Genomic DNA, 26,909 nt, shown 5'->3' on the forward strand with positions numbered 1-26,909 from the left:
ACTGTTTCTGAAGAGTTTTCAATTCTCTATCTCAGTGTGGTTTACATAATCTGCAAACTGGCTTCCATTTGCTGAACGGGCAAAATGTGAACCCCTAAAGGATTTAAAAACAACAACAAGAGCAGCAATAACCCAGACATTGGATACAAAGATGAAGACATGTTAGTTAACTCGCAGGGCAACAATTAAAAGGAGAGAGGCATCCCATCCACACTGACAGCCCTCCTCAAAGTTCCCCCCTAAGAGTCATCTTCAAAGAAACTTGCAGTAATGCTTCAGATGAAAGAAGATTTGTGGCTAATTTGGTCATCAAAAGACTCCAGCAGCGTTACTATCTACCCTCCACAAGAATCTAGGTTAGAAAGGAGAAAAATCGGACTCCCACGTATATTATGCCGCATTGTTGTGAGACATACCATGACAGAAATTTTGAAAATGAAATTAAAAACGAAATCCATTACATTTGTAACACTTATTAACAAACACCTCACATGTTATAATTCATAGTTATGAATTCAATGTTTATGAATGGGAGCATGCTGTGCAGAGGCAGTGACTGCCATAATGCAGTCTAGCTCAGTTCCCCTGACAGCATCTCCAATCGCTATTATTCATCCTCTGATCCAGAAAATAACCTACTTTTGACACAGCTTCATCCCCTTCCCTCTGACTCTCCACATCCTCATCCATGAAGACAGCTTAATGACGCAATAGCATACAATAGAAGTTAATGCCAGTGCAGCTCTCATTGAGTGTTCACCATTGCAGCAGCTATTTCTCTTATCGTTCACAGCCCAGAGATACCTTTGGTCATTTAGTGTATGTGGACACCTGCTCGTCGAACATCTCATTCCAAAATCATGGGCATTAATATGGAGTTGGTCCCCCCTTTGCTGCTATAACAGCCTCCACTCTTCTGGGAAGGCTTTCCACTAGATGTTGGAACATTGCTGTGGGGACTTGCTTCCATTCAGCCATAAGAGCATTAGTGAGATCGGGCACTGATGTTGGGCGATTAGGCCTGGCTTGCTGTCGGCGTCCAATTCATCCCAAAGGTGTTCGAAGGGGTTGAAGTCAGGGCTCTGTGCATGCCAGTCAAGTTCTTCCACACCGATCTCGACAAACCATTTCTGTATGGACCTTGCTTTGTGCACGGGGGCATTGTCCTGCTGAAACAGGAAAGGTCTTTCCCCAAACTGTTGCCACAAAGTTGGAAGCACAGAATCATCTAGAAAGTAATTGTATGCTGTAGCGTTAAGATTTCCCTTCACTGGAAATAAGGGGCATAGCCCGAACCATGGAAAACAGCCCCAGACCATTATTCCTCCTCTACCAAACTTTACAGTTGGCACTATGCATTCGGGCAGGTAGGTCTCCTGGCATCTACCAAACCCAGATTCGTCCGTCGGACTGCCAGATGGTGAATTGTGATTCATCACTCCAGAGAACGCGTTTCCACTGCTCCAGAGTCCAATGGCGGCAACCTTTACACCACTCCAGCCAACGCTTGGCATTGTGAATGGTGATCTTAGGCTTGTGTGTGGCTGCTCGGCCATGGAAACCCATTTCATGAAGCACCTGACGAACAGATCTTGTGCTGACGTTGCTTCCAGAGGCAGTTTGGAACTCGGTAGTGAGTGTTGCAACCGAGGACAGACGATTCTTTCACGCTACGTGGTTCAGCACTAGGCAGTCCTGTTCAGTGAGCTTGTGTGGCCTTTGCGGCTGAGCCGTTATTGCTCCTAGACGTTTCCACACAATAAACGGCAGCTCTAGCAGGGCAGACATTTGATGAACTGACTTGCAAAATGCATCATACAGGGATGATTTCTGTTTTTTGAATGTTACATATCTTGAAAACTTGATGGCTGACAAGCAAAACATTTTGAGACTATGTCAACAATGGACTAATTAAACAAATACCAAAATATAGTTTTGGGGTGGAGTTTTCCTTTAAATCTCGAAACATCAGCAAACAAGTAAACACTGGCAAGGCAATGCCATGCAATATTAAACAAGAAGGGTTTTCTAATAGTGTCAGCCAGCGACAGTTTGTGAAGTCCGATACAAGCATTCTCGCACAAAATGTTTGTAGCAAATATAACTCCAAAAGGTAAGTAACATCCCTGACTGATGTACAGATAAAAGCATTGCTTAGCAATATTCAATAATGTTTAGTGAGAAGCTCAGGTGTGAGAAAGCGTGCACCCATCAGAACCTGTTCTCCATTCCTAACCCTGGACTTCTAGTGGGAGCCCAAAAACACACAATCCGTAGTCTGGTACGCACCTGTCACTTTGTAACAGCAGCAGCAACCCTTCGCTAGAATCCAACCACAACAGGAACGACAATGTCTCCCACTTTTCATCCTGGCCAGCTAGAAGAAGCTCATGGTTCCAGAAGACAATTAAGAGGAAGAAAAAAAAGAGATAGATCCAAAATGCACCCTGACTGCAGCCCAGGCAACCAGCCACTAGCTGCTCCAAGTTCAGCCTGCTCCACTCCACTGAGGGGAGGGACGGACAGGGAGGGAAGGAGGAGGGGACGGGGGAGGGGCACCCTACCTCTGATTCACAGAGAGCAGCGTGGGTTACAGAGAGTCGACTCATGTTACGCGTCGCTTTGACAAAGGCACCACTAAGTAGTACTAGCCCCATCTATGGTACTGGCAAACAGAAAGACAAAACTCTGATTGTTTATGTACTCAAGCTTAAGCCGTCGGCACAGACTGTATCAGCCTACCAGTAGTTCCGCAAGGTTGCATGGGTGGGAATGGCTGTCAAATGTCATGTGCGGGCACATTCCTTACAAGCTGACATGAGCAGCAAAGTTACTACTTATTAGGCTACTGAGGAAAGGCTGCCAGGTTTCAGTAGGTTCATTGCCATGTCCCATCCTTTCCCACTATGCTCTCTATATCGGTCTCCAAGTTACACTTTTGAACCAGCATAGTTGTGAGAAGGACCTTGTGTGTATCATACTTTATAGGGTAAATAAGGACAGGTTGTGTTGCATACAGCCAAAGTGCCCTTGGAGCCGTACTGAGAACTAGGACACTGCAGGTAAGGAGCTGTGTGATTGTTATGGAGTGTATCTGGGCTATGTGTCTGCCTGGCTGGTGTCTCTGTTGGGGATACAGAGAGACGTGGCAGTGCTTCAGGGCAGGAACAGACTGAGCCCAACACAACCAGAGGGAGGACAGGCAGGCCAAGGGTGTTTCAAGATGACCAGACAGAACTGGGACTAGAGAGCTCCACAATGCGCACCTCTTTCTAGATTGATGAGGGTAAGAACAAGAGACAGGACAAAGGCTTTTAATACATCAAAGGAAAATCTGTTATAACAGCTTAGAGTATCTTTAGAGTTGTCATTGATAGATCTTCTCCATCTATGGCAGGAAATGCTGAACATTCCATCAGGTTTATCTAAGCTTCTGGCATTTAGAGGTTGAGGAAGTGATCGGCCAGGTGATCGGAAAATTGTAGCTACCCTTTTCAATTGATTTGATATGGTTAAAACCATGACATTTTGTAAGTAAGCCTTTCTTAATGAACCTCTGTATTTATGATGTGTAATATTCAGATGTAATCACACCATGACATTACTGGCATATAATACATTGGATGTTTTAATGCCATGTCCTCATTCATTTCCTCATTTGATGGCCCTACTATCAATAGTATGGTGAAACTGGAGTATGTACAATTTCCATATTGTATAACTGGAACCATACTACAGCTCTTAGATTTGCATGCTGCCGTAGAAAAACAAGCCCAGCTCTTCTCTGAGGAAAGACAGCAATATACAGTGGATAGGCCAATGAGGTGATCCCTGGACAAAGAAGAGTTACTGTGTATCTAATTGAACAGAACATGGAGACCGACCAACCAACCATTCATTCATACATACACAGAGACATGACGCCTCATGTTTGGGTGGCCTTCATTTAACTACCCTTACTACCAACTCCAACCCTACAAAATTCAGGATTACATATGTTATTTTGCCATTAATAATATGAAGAGTATGCAGGGTGTATTGAGTTACAGGTAACTGCCAAAATAGAGGAAACACTTGAGTAAATGAGGAACACAAAGTATACTAAAAGCAGGTGCTTCCACACAGGTGTGGTTCCTGAGTTAATTAAGCAATTAACATTTCATCATGCTTCATCATGGTTCAGGACTTTTGTGAAACATCACAGTACAGCTGAAAAATATATGGCAAATAGAAATCCAATATGGATGGTGTTAAGAGATATATGGGAGGTGTTGAATGGAGCTGAAGGATGGGACTAATAACAACTAACAACAACTAATAACAACAAGATAACTAATGTAAAGCATACTGTGTCCATAATAAGTATATAGGATATTGGTTGAGAGCTTTTGTGAAAGAGAACAGTTAGAAAAATATGGCATATAGAAGCAAACCGGATGGACATCATGAAAATGATCGGAGAGGTTGAGGGTAGAGGAAGTTCAGGAGTAAAAACAAACAAAATAGAATTATTATAAAATTGACTGTGTCCATAAAATGTATATAGTATGTATAAGCTGGAAGTAGAGGCCTAAGCGTTGTTGTTCACTAGTTTTACTCCAATTAGGGAAGGGGTCATGGGGTTGGAAAGTAATAAAGGGAAATATATATTTTTAAAAAAGGATAGATATATTTATACATATACACACACACACACCCATATATATATATATACATACATACAGCTGCGGAAAAAATTAAGAGACCACTGCAAAATTATCAGTTTCTCTGGTTTTACTATTTATAGGTATGTGTTTGGGTAACAATATCATTTTTGTTTTATTCTATAAACTACTGACAACATTTCTCCCAAATTCCAAATAAAAATATTGTCTTTTAGAGCATTTATTTGCAGAAAATGACAACTGGTCAAAATAACCAAAAATATGCAGTGTTGTCAGACCTCGAATAACGCAAAGAAAATAAGTTCATGTTCATTTTTAAACACAATAGTAATGTTTTAAATTAGGAAGAGTTCAGAAATCAATATTTGGTGGAATAACCCTGATTTTCAATCACAGCTTTCATGCGTCTTGGCATACTCTCCACCAGTCTTTCACATTGATGTTAGGTGACTTTATGCCACTCCTGGCGCAAAAATTCAAGCAGCTCGGCTTTGTTTGATGGCTTGTGACCATCCATCTTCCTCTTGATCACATTCCATAAGTTTTCAATGGGGTTCAGGTCTGTAGATTTGGCTGGCCATGACAGGGTCTTGATCTGGTGGTCCTCCATCCACACCTTGATTGACCTGGCTGTGTGGCATGGCGCATTGTCCTGCAGGAGAACAATGTCAGAGCAAACGGAAGCAAGTTTTCTTCCAGGACAACCTTGTACGTGGCTTGATTCATGCATCCTTCACAAAGACAAATCTGCCCAATTCCAGCCTTGCTGAAGCACCCCCAGATCATCACCGATCCTCCACCAAATTTCGCTGTGGGTGCGAGACACTGTGGCTTGTAGGCCTCTCCAGGTCTCCGTCTAACCATTAGACGACCAGGTGTTGGACAAAGGTGAAAATTGGACTCATCAGAGAAGATGACCTTACTCCAGTCCTCTACGGTCCAATCCTTATGGTCTTTTGCAAACCTCAGCCTGGCTCTTCTTTGCTTCTCATTGATGAAGGGCTTTTTTCTAGCTTTGCACGACTTCATCTCTGCCCCTAGGAGCCTGTTTCGAACCGTCCTCGCGGTGCACTTCACCCCAGCTGCCGTTTGCCATTATTTTTGTAGGTCACTTGATGTCATCCTACGGTTGTTGAGTGACATTCGAATTAGTTGGCTGTCATCCCGGTCAGTAGAGTCGTTTTCGCCCTCTGCCGGTCTGTAGCTTTGTTGTCCCCAAAGTCTGCTGCTTGACCTTGTTCTTATGAACCGCAGTCTTTGAAATGTTAAGGATGGAAGCAACCTGACGCTCACTGTATCCCTCTGCCAGTAAGGCCAGAATTGAACCCTTCTTTTCCTCACTCAAAACTTTCCTTTTCAAATCTTTTGGCATGGTCAATAGTTATTTTTTCTTTATTTTTTCCAGAGCTGTATGCATGTATGTATGAATATATATATTTGCGAGGAAAAAAACCATATGGGGGATTGGAAGTGATGCAGACAATTACATTGATGGAAGTTACAATCTATCTGCAATATTAAAGCCCCAAAAAATAAAATACAAAAAAAATACAAAAAAATCATCATGCTTAGGATCATGGATATAAATGCCCAGTTACCCATTACTTTGGCTACCATGGCTAGAAGAAGATATCTCAGTGACTTTGAAAGAGGGGTCTCAAAGGAGCATAGGGGGTTAACGTGTGTGTGTAAGTCACCAGATCTCAACCCAATTGAGACAGCGTTTTCCACCACCAGCAACAAAACACCAAATGATGGAATTTCTCGTGGAAGAATGGTGTCGCATCCCTCCAATAGCGTTCCAGACACTTGTAGAATCTATGCCAAGGCACATTGAAGCTGTTCTGGCGGCTCGTGGTGGCCCAACACCGCATTAAGACACTATGTTGGCAGTAAATGTTTTACATGCACTGGTGACACAACAATAACAGATCTTATCATTGATCTTGTTTATTTCCTTGAACTTTCTACAGCCATAGATAGCAATGTGCAAAAACACATAACCCTACATGAAGAGCTCATAGCAATGTGACAAAAGATTTTTAGTTATGAAAAATATCCAGCTCATCAAATAACTTTCAGTATCAGTTGAGGCTCCTCAGATGAAGAAGTAGAGGACCATCCTTCTCAGCGAATTTCAGAAAAAAATTATCATTTTTAGATAAAACTATACTAAATATATTCACGTCACCAAATAACTGATTAAAACACACGGTTTAGCAATGAAGGTCTACAGTAGACTCAACAGCACCCTATAGGGAACAAATTAAGGAGAAGCAGCAGAGAGAGCTAGCTCTTTTTTTTTCTCATCTTACTTTAACTTTCACTTACTTAGCTAATGCAGCTAATTTAGCCTGCCCAACAACCTGACTCAAACAGAGAGGAATGCTATTTTATGTTTATGTATAGGCTATACAACACTGCAACTCTTCCAAGTCAAGGTAAGCTTTCGGTTTTATAAATGTATTGCCACCGGGGCCCGCCAGTGTAACTGCTAAACTGCTTTCTGTACACTGTACTGCATGATTGTACACATGGATTGGATTGTCCGATTACTAACGTGTTAGTTCTAGTTTGTTGACTATAACGTTAATATGGTGACCACGATGTAGGCTGTGTCGCGGTTAGCGGTTATGGTATGAAGGTTTGGCTTGGGGAGGTATTTGCGCCTTGTCACAGGTAGCTGTTTTGTTGCGCACTGAAGTCAACAAGTGAAGGGAAAAGGTGAGAGGAGGAGAGTGCGTAGTTGCGAGAAGGAATTATACAACGAGCAAAGTGATGATGCTGTATGTGACTGCTATGAAAGTGAACTGTGTGTGCTGGTATATTCATTCCGCCGATTCTGTTGCAAAACTTTTATTAAACAGAAGAAAACAGAATGAAACTGAGGGACCCAGCTGAATTTTTCCAATAGAAACTCTAGTTTTAAATGGAACGTTTTGCGGCTGTTTGGACTAATGATTACATCCCAGATCAGCTAGTGTTAGCGTTATAAGCCCACCCATCCACCCCGACCAACCACCCTCCCCTTTTTGCCTTAAGTAACCTTCAGTCTTATGTAACCATACCAAACGTAACATATCATACTAACATGAGTGTCCTGGATTTTACGTTTACTATGTTACGTCTGGTCTATGAGACCAGGCTGAGCTAGATGCAGGCAAGAGTGTGCAAGGCGGTATTGAATGTGTCACTGTCTGTCACCTTGATTACTCAAATGTGTCTCTTGACCTGTACGTTATAAACTTCATTTGTAGGCTAGGTTGTAACAGTCCTTCCTAATTTTGAATGTCACCAACAGCCATGGTTCAGTATGTCAGTCACATGGGCAACTGGTATTTATCCAACAAGATAACAGGCAAAAGCATATTGTATTGTAAATGTGAGAATGTTTCAGAGAACATTGAAGAGAACATGTATGAGTGTGGGGAAAAACAAAGTAATGTATCTACAAGGCCACAAGAATGAGAAGTTCTTTAATGTTCATTCCAAACGGAGCAAGCTCCAGAATGTTCCATAGATTACATGAAATAAATATTGAGGTCTATTGTTTCAGATTTCACAAAGGCAAGGCTTTTGCAGACATACCCATCAGACCTATGGCTCTGGTCAAATGTAGTGCACTATGTAGGGAATAGGGTGCCATTTGGGATGCAGAACTGAAATACTGTGGCTGGACACCATGTAGAAAAAGCTCAGCCACCTCCCATCCTTTTTGAAACAGAGTCTGTTTAAAAACTACGGCGGGGGGAGGAAGTGACTAGGGCTGTATAAAGGTCTATTTGACCAAGAAGGAGAGTGATGGAGTGCTGCATCAGATGACCTGGCCTCCACAATCACCCGACCTCAACCCAATTGAGATGGTTTGGGATGAGTTGGACCGCAGAGTGAAGGAAAAGCAGCCAACAAGTGCTCAGCATTTGTGGGAACTCCTTCAAGACTGTTGGAAAAGCATTCCTCATTAAGCTGGTTGAGAGAATGCCAAGAGTGTACAAAGCTGTCATCAAGGCAAAGGGTGGCTACTTTGAAGAATCTCAAATATAAAATATATTTTGATTTGTTTAACACTTTTTTGGTTACTACATGATTCCATATGTGTTATTTCATAGTTTTGATGTCTTCACTATTATTCTACAATGTAGAAAATAGTAAAAATAAAGAAAAACCCTTGAATGAGTAGGTGTGTCCAAACTTTTGACTGGTACTGTATATATATTTAATATAATTTGAATACATAAAAAAATATATAATAAAAAAGTTGAGTCCCCCAAATGTGTATGTGGGGGGTGTATTTTTGTTGTTGTTGCTATGGATGGGCTGTGTTCCAATGAGCATAACGGTGCTCATTGTTGGGTTAATGTGACAGTGACCCCAATGTAAACTCTGTAGACTTCTGTATGCACTTCTATTCAACTCTAAAGTTTTATTACAACAATAAATACCTGTAAGTTTGAGTCAATTCAGCAATTAATTCTACAGACTTAATTCAATTCAGTAAACAGTTTAATGAGAGGAGTATCTGTCAACACTACCACCTTTCAACAATAAATACAAATGCACAAAGGAAAACATCTTAAAAGTAAATGATTTACTCTCCTGTACCTTTAAATGGTTCAGGACGTGTTCACTCTAGATTACAATTCCCTATACAAAACATTGTATAATGCCAGAGAGAGCCTCCATTAAAGTCCTTCCTGAAGAGCTTTTACATTTGTCATGGAGAGCAGGGAGGCAGTATATCACGGAGTGTGAGCAGCATGATCTGAAAACCCTCTCTGAAGTGGTCTAAGTGGAGACGGATGTTGTACTGAGGTAAAATGTCAAGTGCTCGTCAGAGGCAAAACGTTCCCCTAGCTGTCAAATGACCAACCTGGCTCTAATCCTAGTGACAACAAACACCTCCCTCTACAGGTAGCACTAGGACATGTTTGATTGTCTAAACAAACGCTTCCAAGTTCTGAAAATCATGCATTGCCCGTAGCAGGTGAAACAATGGTGAAACATTTGCTGCAGGTATATTCATATCAAGTCTCCTCATCTCTGACATTGAATGAGCGATAGGAAGTACAGCATCTCATTACCATGCTGCCAAATAAAACAGTCCAATCTTTTTTTTTTAAACAAGGAGGACCAAGACAATCTTTTTGAATCCCGCCATTGGTTCATTTTGGTACAGCACGTCACCTTATCTGATTATCAGCTGTTGTCAAACACGTGGGTCTGGAAAGATGATTCTCTTCCTCAATAGTGTGCAGCGAATTGTACTAGATGAAAAGCCAAAATGAATGACATTCCTGGCATTTAAAGCATACTACATTTTCTGAATTTCACATAATATAAAACATTCCATTTTCGCATACCCAAAATGCCTACTATTTAGAACACAAGTACGGGTATTCGGACACGGCCATTGTAATTACGGGAACAGAGCCTTTGTCCTTCTTGTTTTTGTTGACCAATCAACCCCTTAGCCAAAGAGCACCTTCAATCTATAAAGATCTACTGATATATCCTTGTAGCGCTTTCCTTCCTGTTTTTTCAACAGTAAATGGTTGATGTCCTTACCTTTCCCTGTGGGGAAGAAGCATTCCATCTCCACGCTGCTGCGGGAGTGAGAGATACAGAGGGCCGAGCTGGGCACCAGGCCCTCCTGAGGGGGGCTACGGTCAGTGGTCCGCACCAGACACCAGCCGGGGCGGTCACTGGGCCTCTCCAGTAGCTCCACCGTCTGACCCGTCTGAAGGCTGAGCTCGCTGGAACAACCTGCCGTGAAGTCCTGCAGCACCACTGTCAACTCACAGCCTCCAGAGAGCTGAGAGAGAGAGACAGGAAGAGACCCAGAGAGAGAACAGTGAGTTATAGTCTTAAAACAAGGCGGGTCTTTCACACAAAAAAAACATTTTAAATCGAGTCATCATCATAGCAGAGAGGATGGAAGCTCACAGCTCAGGTTCTAGGTTAAGCCATGTGGGGTTGTGAGGTGTATTCAGATATTAGTTTAGTGGAGTGACATGCGCACACCCATAAAAACACTTATCCCAGGTGCAGGATTATAGAGGATTATGTAGAACATTGCACACATTTGTTTTTTTGTTCAGACATCAGATCAGGGGACAAACTATCAGGGGATAATTGGATAAAAGACCATGGCAGCATCCTGGTCAAATGTAGTGCACTAAATAGTGAATAGGGTGCCATTTGGGACGCCACCCATGCCTTCCATGGAACAGAACATGGTTCAGGTCAGTGTAAGAGTGTATACTTCATATACAGTGGGGGAAAAAAGTATTTAGTCAGCCACCAATTGTGCAAGTTCTCCCACTTAAAAAGATGAGAGAGGCCTGTAATTTTCATCATAGGTACACGTCAACTATGACAGACAAAATGAGATTTTTTTTCTCCAGAAAATCACATTGTAGGATTTTTTATGAATTTATTTGCAAATTATGGTGGAAAATAAGTATTTGGTCAATAACAAAAATGTGTCAATACTTTGTTATATACCCTTTGTTGGCAAAGACACAGGTCAAACGTTTTCTGTAAGTCTTCACAAGGTTTTCACACACTGTTGCTGGTATTTTGGCCCATTCCTCCATGCAGATCTCCTCTAGAGCAGTGATGTTTTGGGGCTGTCGCTGGGCAACACGGACTTTCAACTCCCTCCAAAGATTTTCTATGGGGTTGAGATCTGGAGACTGGCTAGGCCACTCCAGGACCTTGAAATGCTTCTTACGAAGCCACTCCTTCATTGCCCGGGCGGTGTGTTTGGGATCATTGTCATGCTGAAAGACCCAGCCACGTTTCATCTTCAATGCTCTTGCTGATGGAAGGAGGTTTTCACTCAAAATCTCACGATACATGGCCCCATTTATTCTTTCTTTTACACGGATCAGTCGTCCTGGTCCCTTTGCAGAAAAACAGCCCCAAAGCATGATGTTTCCACCCCCATGCTTCACAGTTGGTATGGTGTTCTTTGGATGCAACTCAGCATTCTTTGCCCTCCAAACACGACGAGTTGAGTTTTTACCAAAAGGTTCTATTTTGGTTTCATCTGACCATATGACATTCTCCCAATCCTCTTCTGGATCATCCAAATGCACTCTAGCAAACTTCAGACGGGCCTGGACATGTACTGGCTTAAGCAGGGGGACACGTCTGGCACTGCAGGATTTGAGTCCCTGGCGGCGTAGTGTGTTACTGATGGTAGGCTTTGTTACTTTGGTCCCAGCTCTCTGCAGGTCATTCACTAGGTCCCCCCGTGTGGTTCTGGGATTTTTGCTCACCGTTCTTGTGATCATTTTGACCGCACGGGGTGAGATCTTGCGTGGAGCCCCAGATCGAGGGAGATTATCAGTGGTCTTGTATGTCTTCCATTTCCTAATAATTGCTCCCACAGTTGATTTCTTCAAACCAAGCTGCTTACCTATTGCAGATTCAGTCTTCCCAGCCTGGTGCAGGTCTACAATTTTGTTTCTGGTGTCCTTTGACAGCTCTTTGGTCTTGGCCATAGTGGAGTTTGGAGTGTGACTGTTTGAGGTTGTGGACAGGTGTCTTTTATACTGATAACAAGTTCAAACAGTTGCCATTAATACAGGTAACGAGTGGAGGACAGAGGAGCCTCTTAAAGAATAAGTTACAGGTCTGTGAGGGCCAGAAATCTTGCTTGTTTGTAGGTGACCAAATACTTATTTTCCACCATAATTTGCAAATAAATTCATTAAAAATCCTACAATGTGATTTTCTGGAAAAAACATTCTCAATTTGTCTGTCATAGTTGACGTGTACCTATGATGAAAATTACAGGCCTCTCTCTGGGAGAACTTGCACAATTGGTGGCTGACTAAATACTTTTCCCCCCCACTGTATCTATCTGTTCATCACAGTTGACCTAATCTCAGCAACACAGAACCAAAATTTCACATAAACGGCCTGGTCACGAGCGATTACAGGTGACCTTATAATGAACTTATTATCCGTATCAGAGATCAGCTTAGTTTCTGGAGAGAGAAGAGTCATGTCATAATATTTACACCCACTAAATGACTACACTGAAATATTTTATTAGATGACCATGGTATTGAAGTGCGGTAATAAACGAACCCATAGGCCTATAGATCATGGTCGTCTGGTGATCATATGGCTGCGTCCCAAATGGCACCCTATTCCCTACATAGGCCTAGTTCAGTAGTCCACTATATAGGGAATATGGTCAAAAGTAGTGCACTATATAGGGAGCCATTTGGGACGCAACCCTATGATAACTCTACCCGAGGAAACGGTCTGTTTGATAAATGAGAGTCATAAATGACTGCAGTCTCCCAGTTATGAGGATATCACTAGTCTCCTATGATTATGAATGTTCTCTGCCTGAGGAAAATAATCTCTGGTTTCACAATCATCATCTAGCTAGCAGCTCATTTGATGTCAGTAAATCTCCCACCTTGGGAAATGAAAATAGGATCAATCCTCAGGCTGTCAACTAAACACTTCCTCATATGCTCCGAGGCTCTACTCTGCTCAACATGACATGGACTGAGTCCCAAATGGCACCCTATTCCCTATTTAGTGCACTACTTTTGACCAGGCCCATAGGGAAGAATAGGGTGCCATTTGGGACGTACATGATTGTAGGAGAGTCCTTACACTTAGCAAGCTGCACAGTCAGATGGGAGTGGGACAGGGTTTGAAGAGAGCAGGTACGAGCACACATTCTGTTACAACTTGAGGAGCAGTCTAAGAGGAAGTGTAGTCAAACCTACGTGTATTTGCGGCTTTAAGAACTCCTAAATTAGGGTTGCAAAATTTCACGTACATTTCCAAGTGTTCCAAAAATCCTGATTGGAAGATTCCCGGAATCATTAGGGAATAATCTGGAAATCTGCTTATAAGCAGGAAATCAACCAATATGTCTGGTTAGGTTACCGGACTTGTGCAACCCTAGCCTGAAATAACCCAACAAGTCGTCAATACTGCCACAGAGAGAACAAACAAAGTCCAATTTAGGACAGCTCAAGGACACAAACCCGTGGCCCTTGAGTTACCTCTCAGTTTGTCTACTCTGGGGGTTTGAAACAGAGGGGATTCTAAATCACACCACTTCTTTGACTCCTTCAATAACAAAACATATTTTACCAGCAACCACACCCAGTTGGAGTGAAGTGTTTCAGGTCATCTTGAATGGAGGTCAACTCCAATCTCTTACTAGGAACAGCAACACTCTACAAATCATCCACTCCCCCAGAGAGCTGTTAATAATCAGAACAACAGAACACTCCCTCTTTAAAGTCGTGGCCCAAATGGTGCCCTATTTCCTATATAGTGCACTGCCTTTGATCAGAGCCCTATGGGTAAGAACACACCCCTGACCTCACACAGGTCAGACCCATCCTAACGGAAACCATGATCCAGCACCCCCCCCACACCCCCACACACACACTCCTCTAGGAGACCACCCAGCATAATCTGGCGGTTCTACATAGTTTCCCCCCTATTCCAAAGTTTGACCACTGATCCTCAGCGGTTAAAGAGCTCACTATGATAGGAGGCAATGTAAGACGAGTTCGGCTACATGGACATTGTAAACACTGGGATCGTTTCAAGGTCAGAACTCTTAGGCCTAAATCTTGTAGGCAATTCTCTTAAAAACACACACACAGGGTCAGTTTCCCTGACAGATTCTTTTTTAAGAAAACAGGCCAACAAAGTTCAATGATAAATATGTCTGGCTGCAGAATCTAATACACACAGAGATCCTATGAAATTACTAGAGGGGCTATGTCATAAACCCTCAAAGTTCCAGAATGGGGTGAAAACGCCAGCCATATTAGTTAGGGAGAAATCCAAACCAGTCTAATTGGAATGAATGGCAGTAATACAGATTTTACTTACGCAGGAAAATAAAGGTAATGCATGTGATATCAGAAATGGTGTAATATAATTACTTTCAACCTACAATATTGTCATATAATTATAAATAAAGTTTACACTGGTTTTATACCAATTTTCTGCAGAAAGAATGGGGTGTCAGCTATAACATGACACATTGACTGTGAAAAAAATCTATTTTGGTTATTGAACTACATTAAGTGAAGTGGATTTACACCCGGTAATGGAATTGCGTTAACGGAATTTCATCATGGGTCCCTGATCTGTACTACACAGAAATGCATAATTATGGATATGAATGTGATTCTCTAGGTCCACAAAGTAGAAAATATGCAATATCCTCCTTTGCATATGTGGGTATTATTCTACACATTAGCTATTATTGTTATGAGTTCTGCACCCAAACAAGACCACATTTGGTTGGTCCGGACTGGACCAAATCTGAACCAATCATAGACGTCTATGTTTCACAAGTTTTGACATCAAAGTACAGCACAGTAGTGCTTAGTAGAGTACAGCACAGAACAGTAGAGTCGAGTTCAGTAGAGTTCAGTACAGTATAGTTCAGCACATTACAGTGTACTCAACTCTAGTGTGCTCTACTGTGTACTGTACTGAACTCTACAGTACTGAACTATACTTTACTTTTCTGTATTCTACTGTGCAAACTTGTGAACCCTACTGTGGTTTGTGACTACTATGATTTCCCATTGTAGCCAATTCAATTGCAGCCAATTCAATTCCATTAAACTTTTTGGAAAATTACATTAATGATTTGGTAATGGAATTTTTAGTTTTAATCATTTAATAATGAATAAACAAAATAGTTATCTGTAAAAACACTTCAACTAATTGGTAGGTCAACCTTTACTTGTTACTTCTGTTAACTTTCATAATTCTCCCTCATGAGGGAGACAAATTAGAAAATATGTTAAAGATATGTGGGTTTTTGGTAACGAAATTTCAAGGAATAAGGCAATGTTTCTTAAACTTACAGGCAGAAAAATGTATCACAATCTAAATATAAGTGTTGATATTAGTTGGCAGGGGTCTTTACTTCAACGTTATTGTCTTTTGATGTATTTCTAATACCTTTTAAGACTTTTTCTGCTAGATGTTTTCTAAGACCTCTTTTCCATCTGTTTGACCAGTATTCAAAGCCTTTGCTTATTCCAAATTTTTGGGATGGGAAATGGTTGAAAAATGTATATATCCATTAATTTCTCTAAAATATAGACCCAGCCTTCATTTGTCACCCAATCTGACATGCTTCTATGAATTTCACGTTGGTGCTCATGGGTCCTTTTACGTGGAAATGACCATATGATATAATATCAGTACTTGTTGCATTTACAACTTGTCCAAGTCCTATCTATCATCAGTTGATTTCAGCCAGTGTATGTATGGCTGTGTATTGACTGCATTGTTTGAATGGAATGTTGGCAGTTAATTTGAAAGATTTATGGAATCATTCCTCTAACTCCTTGACCAAAATGGCTGACCTTGATCCCATCATAAGAAGGTTCACGTCCATTGATACACACGTCCATATTAATACACATCTCTTAGCTTCTCACAACAACAGGCAGATTAATATGCCCATAGCAGTGAACACACACGAGTAGGGTTGCAAAATGTCAGGAACTTTCAATAATTTCCCTGGTTTTCCTGAAATCTTGGTTGAAGGATTCCCACTGGCCCTGAGAGCAAGGTGCATGGTGGGCCATCTGGTCCCAGCTGTGAAATCCATCAGTGCTTGTGGGGTTTCTCCTCATCCTGTCCACCTGCTTTCACGTACTACTCCAGCTTGTCGTCATGTGTGTTTACTCTCATCAGGCAGGCTCAGCCATGTACACTACCACCACCTCAGTCTCTGAACTTACAGGCTCCGTGATGAAGTTTCCCCTAGGTACAGATCTAGGATCAGCTTCCCTGCCCCCAATCCCAACCTTAACCATTAGTGGGGAAAATGCAAAACTGACCCAAGATCAGTGTCAATAGGCAGGGAACACAACATGTGAATAGTGCCCAGAAGATCCCCCCATCAGGTATTACAGAGACAGAGCAGCGCTGACCCAGTCCATAACATGGGAACTTTAGCTTTCCCTCTGCACAAATTTGGGAACTGTTGTTGGTGCCATACAGCATTGCCATTGTTGATAAAGAGCTTTCAGTAGGATCTGTGTTCCATCCTCCCACCAAAATCAAAACAACCTCCATGGGTTCCAAAGCCAACAGAACATATATGAACTCACAAAGTGGTGTCTTACGGTGAAACTGTACTCAAAGGAGTTAATTGAACTAAAACAAACAGCCCACAGAAGAACCCCTCGATAGTATAGCGATAAATACTTTGTTGTAACAACAACTGGTTTACCTGGTTAAATAAAGGTTAAATAAAAAATAAATAAATAAAATAACTTTTGTAATATAATAATAATAATATAATATGCCATTTAGCAGACACTTTTATCCAAAGCGACTTATAGTCATGCGTGCATATTTTATTTTTTTGTGTATGGGTGGTCCCGGGGATCGAACCCACTACCTTGGCGTTACAAGCGCCGTGCTCTACCAGCTGAGCTACAGAGGACCTGTGGTGGGCTCCGGGAAACAACCTTGTACGATCAGTTCGTTTTATACTGACCAGCAGAACAAATGATCTCCACATGATTAATTCTGTCCAATTAGTGGAATAACAACTGGCAGTAACTCAGCTTAATTATCATGAAATATGATTGGTACTGGACAGTAAAGGGAGATCAAAAGTAGTGCACTATATAGGGAATTAGGGTGACAATTTGGGATGGGCCCAAGGAGTATGGTTAAAGCATTATATTCAAACACCACTTCAGAGTACCGACAAACAAATGAAAAGGCCCATTCAGTAAAATTACTCCCACACAGGACATATTGTACCTCCTATGCTTGACATGGCAAAGAAAACCAACTTGTGTTTGAGACATTACCCGATTTGGAAAACCCAAAAACATTGGGACCTGAGTCAAATCATAAATACAAGACTCTTCCCATGTTAGCGCCATCTCAAGTAATGACAGTAGTTGCATCCTGCTTAAATAACACAGTGAGGAGAACATTTGGCTCCTGCGTGTTGTGATGCAGAATGAGAGACACAAAGAGAGAGCGAGAGAGAGCGAGAGAGAACACAGTCTGGGTTTAAATAGCAGTTCGCTTCCAGCGTGGCTGTCGGAGCCGTGCCGTCTAAGGGGAACAGGAAATGGTAGTGTCTGAGTTTCCAGAGCTGTGGTGGAATCTGTCCAAGCAGACCGTTTCATCATCATAGGGCTTTTATATAGAAAAGAGCTGCTATTTAAGTCACTTCGAGGGGTTTGGGTAAAGACAGGAGAAACAGAGGCAAATAACCCATCAAATTTTTATCAACAAAGCTTGTGACATGCCTTTTTCCAGTTGTTGATTAGTTGAATGAATCATCAACACTTTCCAAGTCAAGCTGTGATAATCAACTACTGTGCTTGTGATATCCGTCAATCTTGTTCATCAAAAGGAGGTCATTGCATGCCAAGCAACAGCTCTACAATATGATAAGATTCAGTAAAAGCATTCCCAATTAATAATCATAACAATGCTCAACATCTCCAACAGTCTGACAATGAAAGTACTAAAAGTAAACTAAATCAAGGTCCTCTGAATGCAATGGCTGTTCCAAATACCAGCCTATTTGTTATGGGCCCTGGTCAAAAGTAGTGCACTAAATAGATAATAGGGTGCCATTTGGGACACAGATTATGTATAACCCTGCTTTTGAGAGCCGAGTAGACAGCTTTGATCCCCCCCAGAAAATAAAGCACATGTGTTATAGGTCCCTTTACATGAGATGGCTGCAAAAGATTAAACATGGGGCCCTGGACAAAGGTAGTGCACTATATGTGGAAGAGAGTGCCATTTGGGACACAGGTTTAGAGGCTATACTGTCCAATGGAGCTGGCATGACATGAGCCCTCTCTGTCCCGCCGCACGGTGTGTTGTCCATGAAATGTCGCAGCTGTTGGGTCTAAGCTGCAGCAGATGTGGCCGGGGTCGTTCATCTCATCTCAGCTACGTCCCAAATGGCCCATACTCTGGTCAAAAGTAGTGCACTATGTAGAGAATAGGGTGCCATTTGGGACACAAGCCCTCATCCTCATCTCATCTCCCCTCGACACCATCTGCATGGTATTAGGTCACCTCCACCAGCGGGGAGACGGGGCCCGTTGCTAAGAGATCTCCAGGCCAGCCAGAGGGTACACACACATCAAACAATGCTCAGGGTCATTTTCATTAGTGAACACCGTCGCAAAGCATTTTGCAACGGAATCCAAAAAACACGTTTTTAGTACTGGACAAGTCCCTCCCTGTTTCTGTATGTTTTGTTCCATTTTTATTATGATTCATAAGCAAGGCTGGGAGTCCATTGAAGAACAAATGTAACACATAGGCCTATAGGTTATGTATAATTGACAGACTGACTATATTCAAACTTAACTGAATTGGAATTAGACAATTACAGTAGACAGGGTATCCATGAGGGGGGAAAACTTCAATGCCATATTATTTAGTACTCCAGTGGTACTCAGGATGTTTCGGAGACTAGTGTTGACCTCATTTTGAATGGCAGCCGAGCCCTGCCTAAACAAACATAGCCTTTACTTGTGTTTCAGTCATAAAGACATCCACGCCTGTTGCATAGTCACCTCAACACAGCCTCAACACTCACTCTCCTACAGTCAGACAATTTTAAATGACTTACAGACCTGGGTTCAAATTGAAATATTGATTGTTTGCTCTAGCCTGACTAGAGTGCCAGGTGTGCAGGGTTTACACCAGGGGCCAAGCAACTAAATTCAGCCGCGGGACGATTCTTGTCCGAGCTGATGGTTGGGGGGCTGAAACATAATTTATAAAAGGTGTCCCAAGCAAATTGACCACAAGTAAGCCCAAAAATAGATTGTATTTTAAAATAACAATTTCATACCTTGATTACGTTAAGAGATTTCCTGAATTAAAATTATTTGTAAAATAATTATTGGTGATTTGCTATTTTTCCTTCTGTTTTAAAAAAACCCAAAAACGACAATCCTCCCTGGTTTACACTGTTGGGATTTTTATAAATCAGTTCCATTGCAACAGGCAAGCTTAATCAAGCACAGATACAGCATTTGAAATGATTTCAAATAGTATTAGAACCCAAGTCTGCATATACATTCAGTAAAACTAGGTGCATAGAGTGTAGACAAGACACAAGCCACTATAGGATTGATATTTTGCAACCATGTCTTGAGCCAGAGCCACAAAGATCCTATAATTAAACACTATTTGATCAGTTTCTAGAATGAAAATGTTCCTGACCAAGATGGATGTTTTTTTTTGTCATGTTGCTAGGATGCCAATATCCACTCTAGAGATATGTAATTTTATCTTCAGAATGTCAGTAAGTCAGTCAGTACCATCTCATTGAGGCAGTTAACTTAATAGCCTGCTTCCTGTGTCGACTGTCCCTGCCAGCCCTCACAGTTTAACCATTCATCTGCTCTACTACTGAGACATGAGAGAGGGAACTCCCTTTCAACACAGCAATGTGCTTCTGCTCCTTTAGCCATCTGATGTTAGCCACATTTCATGTGACTACAATATGATTCCCATTAATGATATGCCTATGTGGTGACATATAGTATATATTTCTCTACTTTGGTGAATATATGGAGAAGCTATATAATGCACAGTTTGGACTCTCACATGTGTGATTCATACTTTAGAATGACAATCTTTAAAGTTGAAGCAAAATCTGGCAGGACACATTTTAAAATGACAAACGACCCGTAGCCTATCCAAAACTCTCTCTAAATGTCAAAGAAGGTCTTTAAATGTTCTGAGCTACTTTTGTAGAAAATATAGGGTCTGGTTACTTACGCGACTGCTCTCCTTGAAATGTTTAAAGCTCATCCACTTTGGCATGGTATCTCTTTCGTCTGCTCTCTCTGTCTGTGCTGCAGAGTTAAGCTCATTTCAAGCTCTTGCCTCTGATTGGCTGAGAAGGACAGGCAGTAGTGTGTTATGACCCGTCGTCTCTACTACTCATAGTAAGCCTGTGGTAGAGGTCTTCACAGGTCCAGGTGGGACCCGATTACCCAGGACCCGACCGGGTCGGAAATTCTGTTGTTGACCCTCGACAGAAAGGCTTCTGTTTGATTGTCATTGGGTCTCGGGTATAACAACTGTAGATACCAGAGATGACAATCAAACAGGACCCAACCCGGACCAGATCAACGATCGGGTCGGGTCCCGGGTAATAGGGTCCCACCTGGACCTGTGAAGACCTCTACCACAGGTTTACTATGAGTAGTAGAGACGACAGGTCATAATAACACACTACTGCATGAGTGGACCCAACCAAGGCTCAGCATAGCCTATAGCATATTTATTTTATGCTAATTAGGTGAATTTATTGTCTTATAGAAGACCTAGCCAACATATAAAATACCCATTTGTTAAGCAGAAGAGCAACTTGGCTGATAAACATTTTGTCACTCGGGGGGGTCTAGACAGGTACGGGTCGGGCCTTGGTCTGGTTATTCTCGGGGCCGTGTCCCCCTTTTTGAAAAATTATCAGGTCCGGGTCTGATTGTCCTTGGGTCCGGGTCCAGCTTTTTGGACCCAAGAAGACCTCTAGCCTGCGGAACATTGGATCACCCCGAGCTGCTGTGATCATCTACATTCTGGCAGTATGTGTGTTGTGGGGAGAGAGAGAGACAGAGAGAGGAGACAGAGACACAGAGACAGAGAGACAGAGACAGAGAGAGAGAGAGAGAGAGTCTGAGAGACAGAGAGAGAGAGAGAGAGAGAGTGTGTCTGAGAGACAGTGGGAGGGTGTGGCAAACCTTCCTGCAGCACAGCTAATCCCAAATTGAAACAAAGTTGTCCTTCCTTGAGAGGAAACACAGAGAGAGAGAAAGCGGGGGAGAGAGAGAGAGGGACAGAGAGAGAGAGAGGGGGACAGAGAGAGAGAGAGAGAGAGAGGGGGACAGAGAGAGAGAGAGACACAGAGAGAGAGAGGGACAGAGAGAGAGAGAGAGAGAGACAGAGAGAGAGAGGGACAGAGAGAGAGAGAGAGAGGGACAGAGAGAGAGAGAGGGACAGAGAGAGAGAGAGAGAGAGAGAGAGAGAGAGAGGGACAGAGAGAGAGAGAGAGGGACAGAGAGAGAGCGAGAGGGACAGAGAGAGAGAGCGAGAGGGACAGAGAGAGAGAGCGACAGAGAGAGAGAGGGACAGAGAGAGAGAGGGACAGAGAGAGAATGAGAGGGACAGAGAGAGAGCGAGAGCGAGAGAGAGTGATAACTCATCTCCCATCCGAGGAGCACGATGCCAGTCTTATGACTTGCGGATGCAGTGTTGGCGATGGGAGAACAGCTTCATTATATGGTGAACCAGGGGTGAAGGAGGGGATAATATATTTGATTTAGTCAATTTACAGTAATGAAGAGAGGCACAACCTTGGTTTAGGGAATGAGCCGACAACACATCCATGTGATGTGCAGCATGAGAGGCCAAACACACCCATGTGAACTCTGTCGTAAAACACAGCAAACCGCTTTTGGAATGGAAAACAAAACAAGCCTTTGTTATTGGACAAATTAAAGGTAGGTCCCTCCCCGTTTTGACCTGTTTGCTTCCATTTCGTACCTAGTGAATACGCCCCTGTTGCGTTTTCATCCTGTCTCAATCTACAAGCCAAAACTATAAAAAGTGTTATGTCGTTTGTCTCTTTCCATAATAGTCCATGGAGCCATGGGTTGCCTACAGGGGAAAGTAGAGGCACACCACTGGAAACAGTTTCTTAGCTGTTTTCTTTGTAATTATTAGCCATATATACTGTATATGAGTTGGAGACCGCCGGCAGCAAGACAAACCCAGGAAACAGCCTAGGGGTGCATCCCAAATGGCACCCTACTCACAATATAGTGCACTACATTTGACCAGGGTCCACAGGGAATAGGGTGCCATTTGAGACGCAACCTAGTTGTTCCATCTCCATGCAGGGAGAAAACAAATCCTCCCACAGTGACAGCAGGGTGGGTGGGTGAGAGCAGGGATGTCTTGTGTCTGTCTGCGTCTGTGCGGAGTGGCAAACTGTCAGCTTGGACCAGACGACGACACTGGAAGGGCTTGGAAAGACCACAAAAACAACAGGAAGAGTAATTTCCAAGACAAAAACAGTCTGTGGAACAATTGACATGGCTCGCCTTGAGAAAAAATATAAAGAGAGAAAAAAAAACTCCTGACAGTCGGTGACACTTAGTGGCTCAAATTAGACCTGGTTTGGTGTTATGAACTAGTTTTTTCCATTTTGAAAAGTTTGGAAATTCTCTATCCAGCCTTCCCTATTCATAACAGCATGCAACATTGGAATATAGCTTAAGGAAATTGCAATGAACTATAAGGGAGCTCCAGCACTGAGAAACGTATTTATGTTTCAAGTCTTCCAAAGAGCAACAAGACAACCCTCCTACCTTGAGAAGGAATGAAATAATATTGTTATTTAGTTGCGACATCCTCCACCGAGAGAGAAAGCAATCCTAACTGTCAAGGAGAGCTGCAAAAAGAGGTAAATGCCAACACACACACGCACACTCGGCTGTTCCAGAAACTTCCCTCAAATCACACCAATTCATCACAAGCTCAACAAGGATTTGTCTGTCACTCTGTTAAGGCAGCCATTTCTAGAGCCCTGTCTATCTTTCTGCTGTGTGTGGCAGAGTGACATTTAGCACTGGGGAAAAGTGTGGGCGTACTGTGTGAAAAGGTCACAGGGCGTCACAACGGACTGGCCAGGCCACGCTCTCTCTCTGGATGCGTCCCAAATGGCACCCTATTCCCTATTTAGTCCACAGGGCTCTGGTCAAAAGTAGTGCACTATGTAGGGAATAAGGTGCCATTTGGGAGTTTTGAAATGCAGCCTCTCTCTTTCTGACACCACTCTCCACCCTCCAGAGCAGAGGGGAAAACGGGACCCCAGGCCAAGACACCCAAGCCTGGCTGCTCTCCATGACAACAGATGGCTGGAGGATCCAGCTGCAGTGGTGTTCAGCCCAGAGAGAGAGGGAGTGGGTCATAGGGAGGGAAATCTTCCAAAAGTTAAGACAAACAGGCACAACCAGAGATGGCTTCACAACAACGGTTGAGTTCCTGCTCAACTACATTACAGACACATGCCAGATCTTACAACGCCTGGATAGATATTTACTCTATCCAGAGTGGCGCAGTGGTCTAAGGCACTGCATCGCAGTGCTAACTGTGCCACTAGAGATCCTGGTTAGAATCCAGGCTCTGTCGCAGCCGGCCGCGACCGGGAGACTCATGGGCGGCGCACAATTGGCCCAGCGTCGTCTAGGGTAGGGGAAGGAATGGCCGGCAGGGATGTAGCTCAGTTGATAGAGCATGGCGTTTGCAACGCCAGGGTTGTGGGTTCGTTTCCCACGGGGGGCCAGTATAAAAAAATAAAATAATATATATATATGTAATCACTAACTGTAAGTCGCTCTGGATAAGAGCGTCTGCTAAATGACTAAAATGTAATGTAAATGTATATTTAACATATCAGCTAAAAACATCATAGATATAGCAATCTGACGCCCGACTGCACTGTTGATGACGTGGCACGCAACCACTGGTTGATTGATGCTATGCAATGTAGATGTGCAGGGGCTCAACCATAATGTCCATCAGTCATGCTAACTACTGCCTGTAGCTAAATTGAACAACTATTTATCGTGGATGCTGTCACTACTGGCCTACATAGACAACTTAAGGTAAGAGGAATTTTACACAAACATGTCAATTAGATGAACCATCCCTTTAACTCTCACACACCACTAATATTTTTTCTCATTTTTATTCTCAAGAGCAAATGAGGAATCAATCAAATGTATCCTTACTTTGATTTCATACGGTCCTTCGTATGTCGCATGAGGGCACATGCCTGCACAAAACCTGAACACACGTTTCATAGTTTCACATGATTGTTGTTCCCTATAACCTACTGGCATCCACATGGGGAGTCTCGGCTCTAATGGCAGGTCACAGCCCCTGATTGGAACATAAGAGATGCCAGGGAAACCCCGATTGTCAATCAGCTGTCCATCGTGACCCACAGGGGGCGGAGCTAAGGAGGAGTCAATCAATGTCAGCATAATTTTAAAAAAAGTACCTATAAGATATTATAGTCGTTAATATTTCACACTTATTTCCTTGATATTGTGTATGGTAAATATTTAATATGTAGGACTTATTGCTATAGGCCTAATGGGAATAAAGAAGATGTTCAGGGCTCATGTTCATAAAGAATCTCAGGATAGGAGTGCTGATCTAGAATCCGTTTTGCCTTTTAGATCATAATTAATATGATTATATGGATATGGGGGACCTGATCCCAAATCAGTACTTATACTTGAGATGTTCCAGCAGATGTCCTCCTACCTTATCACTGTCCACAGTGTTCTGAGAAGTCCTGGAAGCGATGGAGATGGTGTCTGGCTGGCTGCTGCCGTCACCCTGGCTGTCTGCATCCTCACCAGCATCCCTAGACCCACACACACACACACACACACACACACACACACACACACACACACACACACACACACACACACACACACATCAGTTAGAGGGGAAGTGTCTTATCTCTGTCTGTCTTGATGTTTCTTAAAGGTGATGTACAGTATCTTATCTTCAGCCATCCAGACCAAATCAAATAGAATGAGTCACACTGATTTATTAAATATATGAACAGAGATTAGATTTTTTTTAAATGTGGGAACTTTATAAATAGGCCTACTGACGGTGTTGCTAATGTGTGTGCCTGCCATGGCTGAGTGATAGGGAGTAGGGCAAAGTTGCCCCTAGACACTGATCTTGGGTCAGTTTTCCCCACGAATGATTAAGGATAGGGAGAGAGGAAGCTGATCCTAGATCTGTACCTAGGCGAAACTTCACCCGGAGCGAGTGCTGGGCCTACTCACCTCTTGCTGTTGTTGCGTGGCTTGGCCGGGGTTTTGGGCATGTGGATGGGCTCCTTCAGCGCCCCCTTGAGGTGGATGATCCTCTCCTGGATCACCTCCCGGATGTTCTTGATCCACTCCTGCTTTGCTTCAATACTGGATGCCTGGGGAGGAGAGTGAGACACAATCACACAGTGATTGACCTTTTTTTATCCTCTGGCCTCTGGCAAGAGAAGGTGTTGGTGTATAAAGGAGAAAAACGGCACTGTAACCCTGAAGGTGTTGCTCTGTAAATGATGCTTTCTGCAAGGCATGGCCCTAGGAACACTATATTATATGTCACTTTTTAGTGTGGGTATGGTAAATTACCTAAAGCTACCTTTCACCCTGTCCTGAACCATCTTGAAGATCAGTAGAAGGCAGCTTTAAAGGGACCTGGGCCCGTATTCAGAAAGTGTCTCAGAGTAGGAGTGCTGATTAAGGATCAGGTCCCACCTGTCCATATATAATCATATTCATTATGATCGAAAAAGGAAAACTGATCCTGGATTAGCACTCCTACACTGTGATGCTTTAGAGATCAGAAGAAACCTAGACCTACCTTGAGGACAGTCTTGTTGTCAGATGAGGGGGTCCTTCCAGCCCACAGGGCAAACTTACAGGGGTCCCCTTCAATGTGCTCCGTCACACCCAGCTCGGATGTCTGGATATGGAGCACAACAAGATTTAAAGTCTTGAACATTGTTTTCACCTGCTTTTTATGACTAGGAACCTTCCAAATCATCATGTGTTCAGTATATCATTGAATATCATTAGAAAAACATAATAGCAATGTTCCCTTTCTGATAAGGAGATGGAATTTAAGAGGAAATTTAAGATACAGTCGAAGTAAATCCCATCCAACTTTCCTCTATGTCCCTGTCAAAGGAGGTTGGTAGCACCTTAATTGGGGAGGAATAGGTGGAATGGTATCAAATACATCAAACGCATGGTTACTCGACTTGAGTGGGCTGAGTCACTGACGTGATCTTTCTCTCTCTCTCTCTCTCTCTCTCTCTCTCTCTCTCTCTCTCTCTCTCTCTCTCTCTCTCTCTCTCTCTCTCTCTCTCTCTCTCTCTCTCTCTCTCTCTCTCTCTCTCTCTCTCTCTCTCTCTCTCTCTCTCTCTCTCTCTCTCTCTCTCTCTCTCTCTCTCTCTCTCTCTCTCTCTCTCTCTCTCTCTCTCTCTCTCTCAGCCCTAGTAGGACCATACCTCAGGTCTACCTGGCCTGATGACTCCTGGCTGTCCCCAGTCCACCTTGTTGTGCTGCTGATCCAGTTTCTGCTGTTTTGCCTGTGGCTATGGAACCC

The 26,909-nt window shown here is 42.9% G+C and overlaps 1 protein-coding gene across 4 annotated transcripts in view; it reads right to left on the bottom strand.

Moving 5' to 3' along the window:
- LOC311143301 (kalirin-like) overlaps positions 1-26,909 on the bottom strand; it is a gene marked incomplete at its 5' end in the record, with an annotated part of 253,356 nt that overhangs the window by 31,482 nt on the left and 194,965 nt on the right. For all 4 annotated transcript variants that reach the window (XM_084179130.1, XM_084179131.1, XM_084179129.1 and 1 more), the window contains 4 exons: positions 10,230-10,476; positions 25,041-25,143; positions 25,583-25,725; positions 26,163-26,264. In XM_084179130.1, coding sequence (XP_084035256.1) covers positions 10,230-10,476; positions 25,041-25,143; positions 25,583-25,725; positions 26,163-26,264 — 595 coding nt within the window. The remainder of the gene's footprint in view (positions 1-10,229; positions 10,477-25,040; positions 25,144-25,582; positions 25,726-26,162; positions 26,265-26,909) is intronic.

The sequence above is a fragment of the Coregonus lavaretus genome (genome assembly GCF_964263955.1).
Source record: "Coregonus lavaretus genome assembly, chromosome: 16".
Classification (NCBI taxonomy): domain Eukaryota; kingdom Metazoa; phylum Chordata; class Actinopteri; order Salmoniformes; family Salmonidae; genus Coregonus; species Coregonus lavaretus.